This window comes from Meles meles, chromosome 17 (assembly GCF_922984935.1).
Source record: "Meles meles chromosome 17, mMelMel3.1 paternal haplotype, whole genome shotgun sequence".
Lineage (NCBI taxonomy): Eukaryota > Metazoa > Chordata > Mammalia > Carnivora > Mustelidae > Meles > Meles meles.
The window spans coordinates 26,599,566-26,616,727 of NC_060082.1; the positions used below are offsets into that span (position 1 = coordinate 26,599,566).

General features: G+C 44.7%; 1 protein-coding gene across 3 annotated transcripts; it reads left to right on the forward strand.

The window, feature by feature from the left end:
• The first annotated feature begins 1,293 nt into the window (after nucleotides 1-1,293).
• PPP1R15B (protein phosphatase 1 regulatory subunit 15B) lies at nucleotides 1,294-9,744 on the forward strand. Of its 3 annotated transcripts, none has more exons than XM_045982886.1 (2): nucleotides 1,294-3,269; nucleotides 7,118-7,275. In XM_045982886.1, exons 1-2 carry the CDS (start codon nucleotides 1,742-1,744, stop codon nucleotides 7,129-7,131), a joined length of 1,542 nt encoding a protein of 513 aa, XP_045838842.1. In that variant the 5' UTR covers nucleotides 1,294-1,741; the 3' UTR covers nucleotides 7,132-7,275. The 3 variants fall into 3 exon arrangements, with proteins under 3 accessions (XP_045838842.1, XP_045838841.1, XP_045838843.1); XM_045982885.1 differs by having other exon boundaries at nucleotides 1,296-3,856; nucleotides 7,118-9,744; XM_045982887.1 differs by having other exon boundaries at nucleotides 1,298-3,098.
• Nucleotides 9,745-17,162: the final 7,418 nt, after the last annotated feature.

Genomic DNA, 17,162 nt, shown 5'->3' on the forward strand with positions numbered 1-17,162 from the left:
GCAGGAAACAAGTCCAGTGTTCTAGAGGATGAGCGTGCATGAAGGGAAGTTATAAAGAGAAGGCTGGTAAGGTATAGTGGGTGGACAGGGTGTACGGAGCCTTTATTGTGTAGCAATAGGAAATAACTGTTAGCCCATAAATAACAGATACTAGCTGATGTTTATGCTCCTGCTCTATCTAGGTATTAGACAGAATTAGTGCTCTCACCAGCGTGTTGAAAGACGAATTATTAGCCTCACTCGACAACCAAGAAACAGGCTTTATGTATTTAATTTGCATGCTTGGATTCTTTTCTGTTATTAAGCTGACTCCTTTTAATATGTTTTTCTGAAGTTCTTAGGATTGAAAATTAGATATTTCCAGAGATATGAATAAGATAATAAGGGGTAAACCATAGAGACTGAGGACCTTTCAGATTCCTAGAAGGAAGTAGCTGTTCTTTGAACAGACCCACTGAAGCAGGAAGAGCCATTGGCTTCCTCCTGGCTCCCAAAAGATCTTTCTTCTGTCCCTAAGTACTCAAAACTGCCATACTCCCTCTGCGATAGATATTTGACTTCAGAGGTGTTGATGAAAAACTTTTAGTAGAAATAAAGAAATGAGTTAAGACCAACTCACAACAGAGAATCAAATATAGCAATTAAAATAATCAGACAAAAGTTTTTCAGAGGATAATGGTCGGTGCGTCCCTCTTCGCCCGTTTTATCCTGTGGTTCTGGTGGGCTCAGGATACAAATAGGGCTTGAATGTGTTGCCTGCTGGGAAGCATTTGAGAGTCAGCAGTTCTGGGGGCTGTTTCTTTCCTCCTCTGCAACTTTGGTTTGCCTCTCTGAATGGGACAGTCTGATAGGGACACTACCTGAGAAACAAGCGTTCACATGTTCGTGGGGGATGTTTGTGGGTTAGATACTGAGTGCTATGTCCGAGGCAAAGCTAAATAGTGATTCAGAAACTCCAAACCGGGAGGGGCAGGAATGCATACGAATGACTCATTTTTCACTTTAGGTTTTGCACTCTTATTATTCTTCACTCCAAATTATTAGTGTCTTAACACCAGACATGTATTTACACAGTATTGCTAATTCCTATTATACGAAGATCTCCTGTGGATGATCTGCTTAGCACTCAACAGTACAGAAACCCCGATATATGCAAGTCAAAGGCAAGTGTATACACTAGGGTGTGTATTAGGCCCTTGAAAGGGCTTCTGGGAATTTTTTTGTAATCTCCGAACGTCCCCTTTCGCCCAGAAGGCAGAGCCGGGCGGGGGACGCCGAGGCAGAGCCGTCTCCTAGGAGACCACCAGGGAACGAGTGCGCACGCGTAGAGCCTCGGCCCGGCTGATGCAACCTCCGGCGCGTGGTCCGGGTCCGCAGAGAGTAAGGAAGCCGACAGGGAGCCGCGCGAGACCAATCAGCGGTCGCCCGCAGGAGTCCGGAAAGGCCCGCCCGCCGGGGCTCTGCGAGTGACGTTGGGCGACGCGGGGCTGGTGGCGTAGCCGGGCGCCATCCTTCCTGTCGTCTTCTTGCTTGTAGGTGTCCTGCTCCGCGCTGGCCCCGCGGCCATTTTGGGCTTCGCTGCCACCCGCGCCTGCTTGCCCAGCCCTTCCGGGGTCGCGCTGCCCAGGGGCTTTTTAACGGCCCGTCCCCTCTGGGTAGTCGCCGCAGTCGCCGCGGGAGGGCTCTGTCTACGGTGGAGGGGCCTCGAGCGGACTAGGACACCTTCGTCCCGCCAGGATGAATGTCGTCTCGTCTGCGTCCTGCGCCTGCGGTTCCGGCCTGTGGTCCGCCGCCCGAGGCCGAAGCCGCTTCCCCTTGTGGCTCTCCTCCTGGCCCGGGGATCGGCCTGGGACCCCGACTCCGCCGCGCGGCAAGGCCAAGACTGCTTAGGCGTCTCCGAATAACGCCCGACCTGCAGCCCTCAGAGACTGCCCAGAACAAGGACATGGAGCCGGCAGCAGACGGATCGCGGCCGCGGCCGGGCTCCCGGTTCTGGCTGCTCTCCTTCTTTCCCCGGCGCTCGCAACCCAGCCCTTCCAAGTTGTCCACACCTTCTGCCCCGGAACACTCCGGGGACTCCAGACTAGCTGCTGCCCCCCAGCCCCAGGCTCGGACCGGCTACTGGATGAAGCTGCTTTCCCAGCTCTTCGCGCCGCTCCCCAGCTTGCTTCAGAAGCTGCTGATCTGGAGCCAGCTTTTCGGCGGTTTGATTCCGACCAGATGGCTAGATTTTGCTGGAGGCTACAGCGCTCTCCGAGCCCTGAAGGCTCGGGAGGACCCGGGCGGCCCCCCGGCGCAGAAATCTTTAAGGTCGCTGCGGCTCGACCCCTCGGACGACTCTGCTGCCGGTCCCCTCGATTGGCTGGAGGAGGGCATCCACTGGCAGTGCTCGTCCTCAGACCTAGAATTGGGACTCAAAGCCCAGGCTGGAGTTCTGGACCCTGGCGCGCACGCTTTTCTGTTAGAGCCGCAGCTTTGGGGGGAAGTGGAGCTGTTGCCGAGTGGCTTCCAAGGCCATCTGTGCTCTAACCGGGAACTTGGCTCTTCGCCCGCCGGCCCTCTAAAACGGCGTTTAAGCAGTTTCAGCGTCGTCTCCTATTTGTTGAACCCCGCCTATCTGGGCTGCCTGCCCCGGGTGGGGCTCGGCTATCAGAACGGCGTGGGAAGTGGAGAGCCTGTTGATTTCCAGACCCTCAGCGCAGAGGGCAGCTGTCTCACTGAAGACCGCGATCCTCCTCACCCGCCTAAGGCGGAGATCGGTTGCCCCTCCCGGCAGGGACGTCCGCCTCTTTCTAGAGAGGGCCTGCCAGAAATTCACCATCTTCGCACGAAACGGCTGGAGTTCCTTCAGCAGGCCAGCAAGGGGCAAGCGTTACCCACCCCAGACCAAGATCATGGCTACCACAGCCTGGAGGAGGAACACAACTTACTCCGGATGGATCTGAAATCCGGCGAAGATAGTCCCACGCAGTGTGTTCCCTCTGTTGGATCCCTTCCCGGAACCGCCCAGGAACCCACCGAGGCAAGAATCGCATCGTTGACTACAGAGGTTCCACTCGCTTTGGAAAAGCCGGGCCCCTTGGAAGGAAGGCTGTCTGGTGAGATACCAGTGGAGAAAGAGCCTGGAGAGGACCAAAGAAATGTTGGGGACTCCTCAGACCTAGAAAATGAACTTCCCATTTCCGCCAGGCCAGCTTGTAGTAACAGACTGATAGATTACATTTTGGGGGGAGCGTCCAGTGACCTAGAAGTGAGTTCTGACTCCGGAGGTGAGGATTGGGATGAGGAAACAGAGGATGATGGTTTCGATAGTGACAGCTCACTCTCAGAATCAGACCTTGAACAGGACTCTGAAGGGCTTCACCTTTGGAACTCTTTCTATAGTGTAGATCCTTATAATCCCCAGAACTTTAGGGCAACAATCCAGACTGCTGCCAGAATTGTTCCTGGAGACCCTTCTGACTCAGAGAAGGATTCGTCTGACAAGTCTGATGTGGAGAATTCTCCCCAGACTGGAAGCCTTCCCGAGTCTCCTGACCATAATTCTGGGGAGGAAGATGACTGGGAATCTAGTGCAGATGAAGCAGAGAGTCTCAGGCTGTGGAACTCTTTCTGTCATTCCGATGACCCCTACAACCTTCTAAATTTTAAGGCTCCTTTTCAAACATCAGGGAAAACTTGGAAAGGCTGTCGTGACTCAGAGAGGCTGTCTGAGCCGACTGTGGCCATTTCTGGTCGTCACACCGTATTATCTTGTGAGGTGCAGCTCTTAGGCAGCCGAGAGAGGGAAGGTCCAGACTTGGTACCGGGTGGGGTTCTTTCTGGAGAAAGACACACGCGTATCAAGAGAAAAAAGGTTTGTTTCTTTTCTTCTTTTTTTAATGTGCCTGACGACTTGTACTGTTTTGTTCTGGTTAAATACGCTAACATGGCTCTCCAGGAGACAGAGTAGTGCATGTTTTTGAGGAAGGACTCAAACCTTGTGTACTTGGATTAAGAAGTGACACCCCCACCCCCACCTGACATGCCCCCACGGCCTTCTTCCCTCCTGTGGAATGTTGTTCCTCCCCAAATCTAAGTTGCTGGGTTATGGATGCTAGCAGGAAAGTGCCCTTTCCATTTGGATTTGTAGCTCTGGGCTTTATTCGCAGGATTAACAGTGTCTTCATTCCTGTTAAGAGCCCAGTGGGATGATAGTACCAAGTAGCAAGTTTGCCAGGAAAGAAGATGCTAATTTCAGTATAAAAACTTTTGACGTGAACATGATTTTGCTTGACAGTAAAAAAAAAAAAAAAAAAATACAGAAAATAGTACTGCCGTTTCCTGAGAACGCAGTACTAGTTATTGGCCACTTGCAGGTTAATAATCATCTGTAACGATGGTGGTTACCTATTTGGTTTATCTTGGGGACCTGCTTCCTGTACCTAAGCTAGTCTTAAAACTTCATGGAACATTGCACTCTTCCAACACCTTGTCAAGTTCATCTTATTTGGGGAGGTCCTTAGAATTGCTTTATTTTTTTCCCTCTACTGTTTATTCAGCGAAAAGTTTTTTTAATTTAAAAAAAAATTTTTGTTTAAGATTTTATTTATTTGACAGAGGGAGAGGGAGAAGCAGGCTTCCCGCTGAGCAGGGAGCGTGGTGCAGGGCTTTATTCCAGGACCCCAGGATCATGACCTGAGCCGAAGGCAGACGCTTAACAAGACTGAGCCACCCGGGTGCCCTTCAGCGAAAGTTATTAATTGGAGAGAAATTTCCCCCAAAACACAGGGTATCTTTTATTGTAGAGGGTTTTTTTTTTTTAGTTTCGTGTACACTTAATTTGGAAAGAGAAAGGAGGGTAAATTATTCTTGACCTCAGATTCTGCCACGTCAGAAAGTTTCAGGGGGATAGTGCCATAATCTGTTGGCTCCAGATGGCCGGCTTAATGCTGTGAGATTCTTCCTGGGTAGAAAATATCTCTACATGGTGATAACCTGTAGAGATGGTCATGTTAAAAATTTAGTTCACCCTTCTGTAAGTACTGTCATGAAAGATCTTTTTATTTTTAAGGGGACCCTGACAAAATGATCTGTTTGGTGAATAGGTTATAAAAACCTATTAGTGAATAGGTTGAAACCTATTAGTAAACCTGTAGGTAAACCTGTTAGTGAATAGGTTAACCTGTGGCCTGATGTAACATGGAGTGACGGAATGAGCGTGTGGTGTCTGGAGGCCTGTGTTCCTTCCTGCTGAGTGGGTAGGGCCAAGAAATTTGGGAAAGCAGCCAGACCTGCAAAGTAACTTGACTTCTCATGGTCTCGATTCACTCATTTATCTGATGGGAATAATAATTATAAATGTTGTGTGAATTATTGCATGATTTAAATGAGATGAGTGTGCAAAACTAATTCATTACCTTGCCTTTAATTGGTAGCTGTTCAGGGACCTCAGGCCAGTCTCATGTTTCATTTTAGCTTGCTCACTGAGCCAAAATGAGATGAGTCAAGTAGATATGAGACTACTGATTGTGAACAAGAAACAGCATTTATAAAAGGTTATGTCTAAAATATGGTAGAATTATTTGGCAGCCTTTGACAACAGGTGCCGTTCTTGAGGTATGTGGGAATCATGGGTAGCGCTTGATTCCTAGAATGAGAATTAAACCGCCTGTATCAGTGACATAGTGCAGATTGTGGAGCCGCACTCTGGGTTTGAATCCTGATCACGACACCAGAGGGAAGCGGTGCGGTTGCAAACAAGTCAGTTAACCTTACTTTCTTTATCTGTCTGACGGGGATGGTAGTAGTACAGACCCTATAGGGTTGATGTGAGGATTAAATGAAATAAAAATTGTGAAGTCCTCTGAAATGAACCTGGCCTGTGGTAAACATAGATAAATGTTGCTGTTGTTACTTAATTTAGTGACACAATGAGTGAGTAACTCTAGAATGCAATATCTAGTAAGATGTTACGTACCTGCTAATTGTCCTCAAGGGCATTCCGTGGCCTGATGTAAAGGGAATGAAAGGAGTAGGCCACGGTGGGATTAGCTGATGTAACTGTTGAACATATTTTAAAGCAAGTATTTACTTCTGGAGTTTGCTGTGTTCGCAAGAAATTTATTTATTTGTTTATTTGAGAGAAAGGCAGACTCCCCGTTGAGCAGGGAGCCTGATGTGGGACTCAATCCCAGGACCCTGAGATCATACCTGAGCCGAAGGCAGATGCTTAAGCAGCTGAGCCACCCAGGTGCACCTCGAAAAAAACTTCTATATTAGAAATTAAGTAGGGATTAAAAGGGACTTTCACTCATTACATGAAATCCTATATTTAATATTTACAATATAGTATTTACAACTGCATGTGTATATAGTGGTAGCAGATTGAGGTGGAATACAAAGAGGGTTTTCATCTCAACTACAAAGTCTCTTTTAGTAACATAACCTTAAAGATAGGTTAATTTGGCTGTATTTTGTTTACTAGGTAACTTTTTCTATAGTCTGATTACAAAACTAATAAAAGAGTAACACTGTGTTAATGATGCAAAAATTGGAAAGTACTGAAAAGTGAAATTGTATTTAAAAGGAAAAAGGAAGACTGGAAATTGGCGAAGATCTTGTTAAAACTTTTGTGCTGTTATAAAAGCATTGACTAACATTGACTAATAACTATTGTGAATATTTCTGAAAAAAATTTGGGTAACATTTGTCATTTTGGAAGAAGTGTGTCACAGGACTGTATTTCCCTAAGGATTAAAAAAAAAAAAAAGCACTGATAACATCAGGAAATTCTCAGTTCCTCATCTGGATTCATTTTATTAACCAAAAGCCAAGAGGAGGGAGGTGGGATGACAGGATGGCAAGAGGGAGTCCGGAATGTGTGTGTGTGTGTGTGTGTGTGTGTGTGTGTGTGTGTGTGTGAAGGAAATCAAGATGGAGTTTGTTCACTTTTTTTTTTTTAATTGAGATGCCATCTAGTCAGAACTTCTTTTTTTCTTGTTACAGTTGAAACCGCATATTCCTGTAAGATATTTGGATATTTGATATTCTGAAAGAATTAGCATGAAGGCTTAATTACTTCAGTGATGATTTTAAGATTGTAGAGCATGATTAAAATTAGTCTTTGTCTTTATAGGTAACCTTCCTTGAAGAAGTTACTGAGTATTATATAAGTGGTGATGAGGACCGCAAAGGACCATGGGAAGAATTTGCCCGGGATGGATGCAGGTTCCAGAAACGAATTCAAGAAACAGAAAATGCTATTGGATATTGCTTGACGTTTGAGCACAGAGAAAGAATGTTTAATAGACTCCAGGAAGGATGCTTCAAAGGACTTAATGCTTTCATGCAATGTTAAGATGATTTGGCGGCCTCTAACTCGCACATACACTACCTCTTACTTGAGAGGTTTCTTTTAACAACAAAAAATTGGCAGCTGTCCTTTTTTGTAGAGGATATGCAACTTGGATATAGTGACCTAGTTTAATGTTTTTTTTTGTAACTGATCCCACTCAGAGATAGGCCAGGTTTGAAGGCACGCCCTGGTAATGAAGGATCAGATGGTATGATTCCTAATCCTCCCTTTTTTGATTCAGTTGGATGTATTTTTGAATGTCATGTGCTTGCTGAGGTGTAAAAGACCCTTTAAGGTGAAATTTTACATTTTCAAGACCTTTTCCTTGGGAAGCAATATTTATAGGGTTCAAAGCCCATTTTCCATTCTAATTTAAATTATGTATACCTGTCTGAAAACTTTGGGCTCTTCCCACCCAACATTCTAAAGTTAATGGGCGTTTATGTTTTCTCTATTTTTTATTTCAGTGACGTGGTCCTGCTAGCTTCAACGCTAAGAAAATAGTCTTGTCTATGCTACCGACTTAAATTATCTTGTGTCAACTTTGTCCCTTCTAAAGATGACTTTGGGTGAACATGTGTGGTGGGTTTTTCTTTCTAGGTTAAATTCTACCTGAGATCTTTCCAAGGATTGCCACAAAACTTAGGTGTGCAGTACCCTCTGCTACCTTGGGAAAGCTGCATCTTTTTCTGCCAAATTTTAATGTCTCACACGTTTAGCTTCTGTGCAAACTGTTTCTTGGAGAGGGCTCTGTGTATGTTACTGTCATTCCAGTCCAATGGCTCTTTGTATATTTCAACAGGTAGAATTTGTAAGACTCCGGAGAGTAATAGTTGCATCATAGACATTTACTTTTTAAGTTTAAAGGCCGAGAATTTTCCTAGGAGGAAACTAGGAGACTTCTCAGAGCGATTCGGTTTTGCTGTGTATGCCGTCAACAGAAAACCAGTGTTATTAATCTCATGCTTCAGCACCGTCACTTTTAAAACCTGTCAGGATGACACTATAAACTTGGAAAAGGGCATTTGCAATGTAAAACACAGACTTCATCGCTCTCCAAGTTTATTGTGTTCTACTGGTAGTGAGAGAAGTAATGACAAGGCCTAGGCTTTCCGGAAAGGATGGTACTATAGACTTAGGGTACTTACAGACTTAACCAGAAAAAGTCCATTTTTAGCCCTGAGCGTTCTTTTGAACTGAAGTTTTTGCTGTGGCTGGTTGTCCGTGGTTGGTTTAGTTCGCTCGACTTGGTGTGCTTCTGCTAGGCTGAGGTGTCGTGCTTACCAGCTCCTTCCTGGTTTCTTTTTACCCCACGTACGTCTTGTTGCAGGTAATGGAAAGCGTGAGTAGAACAGGTGACCTAAGTTTGAACTTGTTTCAGTGTGGGAACAATTTTTTGTTAGAAGTGCTTGCAGAGTTACTACCTCAGTTTACAATCTACCTGGTCATTATTTTATTCCTATCTGGTTTGCTCTAAGAACCGCCTCCAATAATAATACATACATTCGTACCTAAACACGCCAAGAGTACAACAGCTGAAAAGCTGGTCAGATTGTGGCAGAGCCGGTATACGGCGTGTGTGGTGCGCCTCCAACTTTCGGGAATCCTAGGGAATGCTTTGGCAGAGTTCTGCTGTAACACTGGGAAAAGAGGCTGGTTTTAAGCACCAACTGTGTCCGTTGGAAAGAAGGGATCATTTGCCTTGAAGAAAGCTTTCTGAAAACGGTACGGGCATTCTTTTGAAACCAGACGGAAGTATACTGTTCTAGTTCATGGCTGAGTCTGAAATCTAGCGCCTCTGCATATTTGAAAATAATGGCATCGCTTGACATGGTCTGGATTTTGGAAACTTGTTCCCTTGGGATTCCACCCTCACTACCAAAAGAGTAAAAGCTTGGTGAAGAATTCTCCCGTTTACTACCCTCCTTTAAAGGAAGTGATCAGACAGTGACCGAAAGGACAGAAGGGGCTTTTTTAAAGTTGTACTGAAGGAGAAAAAAATTCTTGTCATTTCATCCCAATCCTAGTTGTTAGAACAAAGTTAAACTTGGAAGTTGTAATTGAACATTGTATACATTTAAAGTCTTAAACGATGGTGCTTTAAGTATCAGTGTAGCGTGTGAAAGGCTTTGTACAGACAGGTAAAATTTCCTTTTCTGAGTGTTGCAATGTGGTAACAGCACCTGTCCATCTTCAACTTGAAATCAAACTATCAGATTTTATTTTTGTATAATTTAAGGAAGGTGAATTTAGGGGACTAGAAGACTAAATTGGCTTCTACAGATCCAGTGACTTAAATGTAACCAGTTTGTTGGGATTTTATAGCTAAAATTATATTTGTGTATATAACTTTAACTAATCTGTAAATTGTAATAAATATATTTGCAATTATTAAATGTAACCTGATATTTTGGTTCAAGTTTATATTGTGTGTTTCCTAGTATTTTACATTAGTTTTGGGCTTACCGAGCAGAATGTTCAGGATTAAATCAGGTTTTCTTGTAGAAGCACTCTAAACATAGAGGTGCCCAACAAACTGCTGTGGTTTAAAAAGATTATGTGACATGTAAATTGCATCCCAGCTTGTGGAAGGGGAGGAGTTTTAAGGGGATAAATAGGATTGCAAACCACATTTTTTTTTTTAAACCACATTTTTTTTTAAGGTTTTATTTATTTATTTGAGACAGAGAGCACAGCCCAGAGGAGGATCAGAGAGAGGGGGAGAAGCTGACTCCAGGCTGAGCAAGGAGCCCAACTTGGGGTGCGGTCCCAGGACCTTGAGATCATGATCTGAACTGAAGGCAGACGCTTAACTGACCAAGCCACCCAGGCGCCCCTGAAAACAACATTTAAAAAAAAAAGATTTTACTTACTTGACAGACAGTGACAGAGGGAACACTAGTGGGGGAGAGAGGGAGAAGCAGGCTTCCCACTGAGCAGGGAGCCCCACGTGGGGCTGGATACAAGGATCCCGGGATCATGACCTGAGCTGAAGGCAGCTGCTGAAAACCACATTATAATAGAAAGGAGATTGGGTTCTTAGAGTATGAAATACCCTTAGAGACTGGGGATTTGATTCCAGAATTGGCCTCAGTTGTCCACTTCTGCAGAGAAAAGAGAACAGTATTCACAAAGCAGTAAAATAATTCACATGCTGGGCTTAGCATAGTACTCCCCCCCCCCCCCCCGCTTTTTAAAAAGATTTTACTTATTTGAGACAGCGTGTGAGTGGGGATGGAGGGGGAGCAGGAGAAGCAGACTGCCTGCTGGGCGGGGAGACTGGTAACACCATCCCAGGACCCTGGGATCATGACTGAGCCACCCAGATGCCTCTAGCATTTCTCTTAAGCAGGGAAACCAACTTTTTTCTAGTTGGTGCATTATTATTAATGATAACCGTGGTATTGTAAATTGTGGTGTGCTCCCATTTACGATGTTGCATAAATGTGATGGTAGCATCAGAAAATTCAAATTTTGTACCCTGAAAAAAGACAAATATTTGGGTTATAATAAGCCTATTAATGGATTAAGGCATAAAAGTATTCTTCATTTAGGTACTTGGATCTTTCTAGCTAATGAAGAAAAATTTGTTAAAAGATCTATTTCTGAACTGGAAGGAAAGAAACAATTGCAAGTAATAACCATTTAGTACAGATTGAATTTACAGCCCCAGGTTATACTTTTGTTACCATCTTGGGGTTAATTTAAGCATATTTGGCTATCTCTCTCCAGGAAGGTTTATGAATAGAGCCATATTCACATCAAGCCAGATTTATTGCTATGACTTGATATATAGAAATTGTGCTTTTTTTTTCTACTTTAATAGAAAGTTTAAAGCAAATACTAATTGCTGACCTCAAATTTTGACAGTTACAGATTTAGGAATTTGGTGGTCTCATTTGGAGACTTCCTTTGGATCCTCTCTGTACCTTTAAAAAATAAAAGTGGAAAATACTCAGTTTTTTTCTCACAAAAAATGTTATTTATAAAAGTAATATAGAAATCTATAAAAGCATTCTTACATTGTTAAAAAAAGAAGTGTGCTGCCCACGGTACCTTTTTTTTAAAGATTTTTATTTATTTGACAGAAAAAGAGATCACAAGTAGGCAGAGCAGCAGGCGGGGTGAGGGGGAAGCAGGCTCCCTGCGGGGCTCAAACCCAGGATCCCGAGATCATGACCTGAGCCCAGGACCCTGAGATCATGACCCGAGCAGAAGGCAGCGGCTTAATCCACTGAGCCACCCAGGCGCCCCTTAAGGATTTTTTTTTTTAAGATTTTATTTATTTGTCAGAGAAGGAGAGAGAGAAGAGAGAGAGCAAGCGTGAGCACACAGGCAGACAGTGGCAGGCAGAGGCAGAGGGAGAAGCAGGCTTCCTGCCGAGCAAGGAGCCCGATGTGGGACTGGATCCCAGCACACTGGGATCATGACCTGAGCTGAAGGCAGCTACTTAACCAGCTGAGCCACCCAGGCGTCCCTCATTTTAAGGATTTTAACACAAAGATTAGTTGTTTGGAATCCTTCTGTATTGGTAATTAGGATCTTTTCCTTATGGACTCAGTTGAACGCTTTGTGATGAATACAAAACATCCGTCTTTTTCTGTCTGAATTTGCTCTGGGGAGGCTAAGTTTGTGTGGGTCACCTGTGACTTTAAAATACAAGGAAGCGGGGCACCTGGGTGGCTCAGTGGGTTAAAGCCTCTGCCTTCGGCCCAGGTCATGGTTCCAGGGTTCTGGGATCGAGCCCCGCATCAGGCTCTCTGCTCAGCAGTGAGCCTGTCTTCCCCTCCTCTCTCTCTGGCTGCCTCTCTGCCTACCTATGATCTCTGTCTGTCAAATAAATAAATAAAATCTTTAAAAAAAAAAAATTCACCCACTCCTGCCAACGAGTGGGTGCCTTCTATAAAATACAAGGAAGCATGATACCAAAATCTATAGCCATAGGGGGAACAAGTAGGATAAACAGATCCTTTCTAACCCTGTTCACTTTGAGGGTTTATCAAGCAAGACTTACATTGCTTTCAATCAATACATTTCAGTGACAAGCTTGCTATCAGGGAATTTAAAGAAGAAGCTATTGTACACATGTGGAGAATAGGGGGGCAGAAGTGGGGGTATGTGTCACTGGAATAAATGGCGTTGCATCACTGTTTTACCATAAGCAGACTCAATCTCACCAGGAAAGATAGGGGAAACCAGGTTTATGGAAAGCGGGGTGTCTGAACCATGGGAAAGATACCCTCTGGGTCTGATGAGGACAAGGTTTAGAAAGCTGAGCCACAAGGGACAAATTTGGGAGTGATTTATCAGGTCTTGGGTGGGGTTTTTTTTTTTTCTTTTTTAAAAATTTCTTTTTTTTTATTTTTAAGATTTTATTTATTTGTCAGAATGAGAGAGCACAAGCAGGGGGAGCAGCAGGCAGAGGGAGAAGCAGGCTCCCCGGTGAGCAGGGAACCCGATGCGGGACTCGATCCCAGGATACGGGGATCATGATCCGAGCCCAAGACAGTCGCCCAGTCGGTTGACTGAGCCACTCAGGCATTCCCAGGTTTTGTTCTTTTATTAATTTATTTTATTATTACTATTTTTTTTAGTTTCTCTCACCCCCAGGGGCTCCTCAACCTGGGGCAGTTTTGTTCTTTCAATCTTTTACTCTTTCCTTTGTCTTAGTACTCTCCTTTTCTCATCTCCTCCCGCCTTTGCTGGAAAAAAAAAAATATATATATATATATATACACACACACACGCATATATATATATATATATATATATATATATATATATATATATATAACTGTTCTTTTGTAGATCCTTCTCTAGAAGATGATACGGGCCTCCACAGCAGAAGAACAGAACAGCACGATTTCCCGAGGTGTGCATTCATTAGAGCTACTACCCTCCAAGAGGAAGAAAGGACCTCACAGAATTCTTAACTCTCTCTAGAGCTTGCTGTATACCTTCCCACCAGAACCTGAGGTTGCCATGTATGTGGTTTGGGACTGGATTCATTTTCAGAAATACCCCAAAGATGTTCAGCGCCAAGGAAAAAGGTGATGGTAAAGCTGCAGGGAGTGTGCTGCTTTGAGTTAAACCTGCTTTGCTTGCTTGCTTGCTTTTTTTTAATATTTCCTTTATTTATTTGACAGAGAGAGAGAGAGATCACAAGCAGACAGGCAGAGAAAGAGGGGGAAGCAGGCTCCCCGCTAAGCAGAGAGCCCGATGCAGGGCTGGATCCCAGGACCTTGAGACCATGACCTGAGCCGAAGGCAGCGGCTTAATCCACTGAGCCACCCAGGCGCCCCGTATTATTTATTTATTTAAAGATTTTGGGGTGCCTGGGTGGCTCAGTGGTTTAAAGCCTCTGCCTTCGGCTCAGGTCATGATCCCAGGGTCCTGGGATCGAGCCCTGCATCGGGCCCTCTGTTCTGCAGGGAGCCTGCTTCTTCCTCTCTCTCTGTCTGCCTCTCTGCCTAGTTGTGATTTCTCTCTGTCAAATAAATAAAACATTAAAAAAAAAACAAAAAAACAAAAAAAAAAACCATTTCATTATGAGGGGGCACCTGGATGGCTCAGTTGGTTAAGTGTCTGCCTTTGGCCCAGGTCATGATCCCAGGCTCCCTGCTCACTGGGAGTCTGCTTCTCTCTCAGCCGACCCCCACTAATGCTCTCTCTCTTGCTCACTCAAGTAAGTAAATAAGTAATAAATAAGTAAATAAAACTTTTATTAAATCTTTCATTACTTAAAATCAAATAAGTAAATAAAATCTTTTAAAAAAATTTCGTTATGAGAAGATGGGCTTGTCTTTGGATCTCAAAAGCACCTCCAAGAAACCTCTCACTGACCTATCCACAACCCTTCCTTTCCCTCTCACTTTGCCCTTTTAAATTATGTTCATTCTGACCTCATCTTGTCAACATCTGCACCTGTTCTTGTGTGTGCCTCCGTCATTAATCAGCAAACGCTGTGAGGGCAGGGATCTTGTTGTGTGTCTTGTTTATGAGCCCAGAGCCCAGAACTATAGATATTCAACAAAGATTTGAATGAGTTAATCACTTTTTTTTAAAGTTATTTTTTTTAGGGGCACCTGGATGGCTCAGTGAGTTAAGCCTCTGCCTTCGGCTCGGGTTGTGGTCTCAGGGTCCTGGGATTGAGCCCCACATCGGGCTCTCTGCTCAGCGGGGAACCTGCTTCCCTGCCACCCTCTGCCTCCTTTCTGCCCACTTGTTCTCTCTCTCTCTCTGTCAAATAATAAATAAATCTTAAAAAAAAAAGTTAATTTTTTTTAGTAATCTCTACATCCAAAGTGGGGTTCAAACTCACAGCCCCAAGATCAAGAGTCACATGCTCTTCTAACTGAGCCAGCCAGGTGCCCTGAATTATGACTGTCCTAAAGTCACCTCTCATATAGCCTTTACTGAGATTACATCAACCCAGCCATGTCTGATTAGAAACAAATGTGCCACGATCATAGCTGATACCTAATCACGGAACTAAAAGGTCCTTACAGAGAAGTTGCAGCAAGCTCTCCATTTGCAGAATGTAATTACAAATTTCAACCCGGTTAGGGATACCACATCAATTAATTCGAGTGTCATTAATCAGGTGCATGTTAACTTATGAATTTTATATGTGAGCAAATCAGCTGAGACTTTTCTTTTCCAGAATTAGTATTCTGTATTAATACCAAAGTATCCTTCCCACAAGCACGGGCAGTTTCAGTTCTGTTCATTGGTGGCCAAAGATCAGCCCCGGGTTTCTCGAGATGCTCTGTTGCGTCCACTAGATGGCGCTACCATCTCGGCGTGGCTGACGGATCCCCGTGCTTGCTAAGGGGACGGCTCTTGCTCCCTTGGAGGTCATTCCCTGGGTGTGTAAACAAGCTGGAGAAATGCCCTGTCCACGCCAGGCCTGCCCGTGGTGACTCCTCCTTTTTGTGGTAACCGTCCTTTCTGTGAATACTGTTCCTTAAGGGAGAACCACGATTTGTAGTTGAATACAAACAAGTACATTGTTCCTCCTCTCCGTGGAGGGAGGATAATGAGGAGACTGGGGGTGAGATGGAAGAGGCAGATGTATGGATGTTTGCTGGGTTTTCTGGGTCTGGGGTTTTTCCAGTGAGGGCTTCATCTCCCTTAATTATCTGCTCAGCATTCCGCTTTCTCTTGCATTCTTCTGAACCAGGGCAGTCATACTCAGGGCATGGAGAGAGAAGGTACCACATTGCCCCAGGCATGGCGAGTCACTCTGTCTGATCACGGAGTCCTACGTGGGACTGGCTTGGAAGGAGGAAAAGATCTTAAAGAACTGCTGGGCTGGGGTCTCATGCTGTTCTCTGTTTCCATCTTGGAGCTGGTAAGCCAAGGTCAGGTGCATATCCCAGACTGTTCTTTGGTAAGCTGGTACTGGCCTCAGGGGCTGCCCCCACGGCAATTCCGGTGTGCAGAATGGAAGGCCCTTGTGTGTTTGCATACGGTTTTCCTCTACCTGCCGCCCACCTTTCAACTCTATTACAGTGGTGCTCTTTCTGCCTTTTGTTTCTGCTTGGTTTGACTGAGTAGGAAGCATAGGAGATGTTTTGGTTTGGGGGAGTTTTGGGGGGGTGGGTTTTTTTTGGTACCTTCAGGAATTTACAGAGGAGTTTTTTCTTTTGTTGATTTCCGATTGCCCCATTTTTTTAGACACCTGCCTCTGAACAGCTACGACCTTCCCCAACACAACCTGCTGTGAGTCACAGCTTGATCGGCCTGGGGGGTGTGGCCCAGTAATGCCTGAGAGATGGCAGGTTTTTTTGAAGAATATTGGCTTACAGAAGACAGGTCCTGCTGGGAAGTCAAAGGGCTGAAGCAGGTGCATGTACTTGCAGTTAATTTCCCAGGTCATTTCAAGTGGGATGACAAGTTCAGCCGGTGTCCCTTCTTATGCCTCCCATTCGGCATAGACCCCTCCAGGGTCTATTGGGAATATTTACCTTCCTTGATCAGGTTTCATCCTCCCCCTAAAGGCTTCCCTGATGACTCCATCTGGGTATCCTCACGGAGTTCATTACATTGTTTTCAGCGTCACAGCCCCCTGTCCCCTTTCCTCTCACTGTTCATGTCACACTGAGTTGTAACTGTTTGCATTTCCATTTCTTCCTGCAGACCGTCCCCTCTTTGCTGGAAGGGTCCTTAGCGTCCTAACCAGAATGTCTTAGGTGCACAATATACTTTGCTTTAACTCAAGTGACAATTTCCATAGCTGCCTTCTCCCAGCGGACAGTCTCCCCGCCAACACACACAAGTAGTGTGTTGATTTCGTGTGCTTCAAAAAAGTAATTAAATGTGTGGAAAGCTCTATCTTCAGTGCATACATCACGCTTATTGATAGTACTTGAGATGTTTTTGAGAAGCTAGTACTACTAGTGGTGACTTTAAACCTATGGTTTTAAATCAGTTGATGTCATGTCTTCATTACTAACCTTTCAAGCGACAGCATGAGGTTCATTGGAACTTGATCAGCCGTGAAATGCAGTTCCTCATTGGGTAAAATAGAGCATTTCCATTATGCAAAAATGTTCCCTCATGATCTTTTTTTTTTTCCCAGTAAGATCTACGTGCAACGTGGGGCTTGAACTCAAGACTCCAAGATCAACAGCTTCACGCTCTATGGACGGGACCTAGCCAGCCAGGTGCCCCTCCCTCATACTCTCCTATTCAACCAGCCCACAGCTTTTGGCAGCCAATGATCTGTTTTTGGTCACTATTTTACCTTTTCTAGAGTTTCATGAAAATGGCAGTTTACATATAGTTATGTACCCTTTTGTGTCTGGCTTGTTTAATCTGGTGT

Excerpts from the sequence above, each read along its gene's own strand:
- PPP1R15B (XM_045982885.1), top strand. The coding sequence starts at position 1,742 with ATGTCGTCTCGTCTGCGTCCTGCGCCTGCGGTTCCGGCCTGTGGTCCG. Across the intron at positions 3,857-7,117 it reads CGCGTATCAAGAGAAAAAAG|GTAACCTTCCTTGAAGAAGT; the intron begins GTTTGTTTCTTT and ends TTGTCTTTATAG.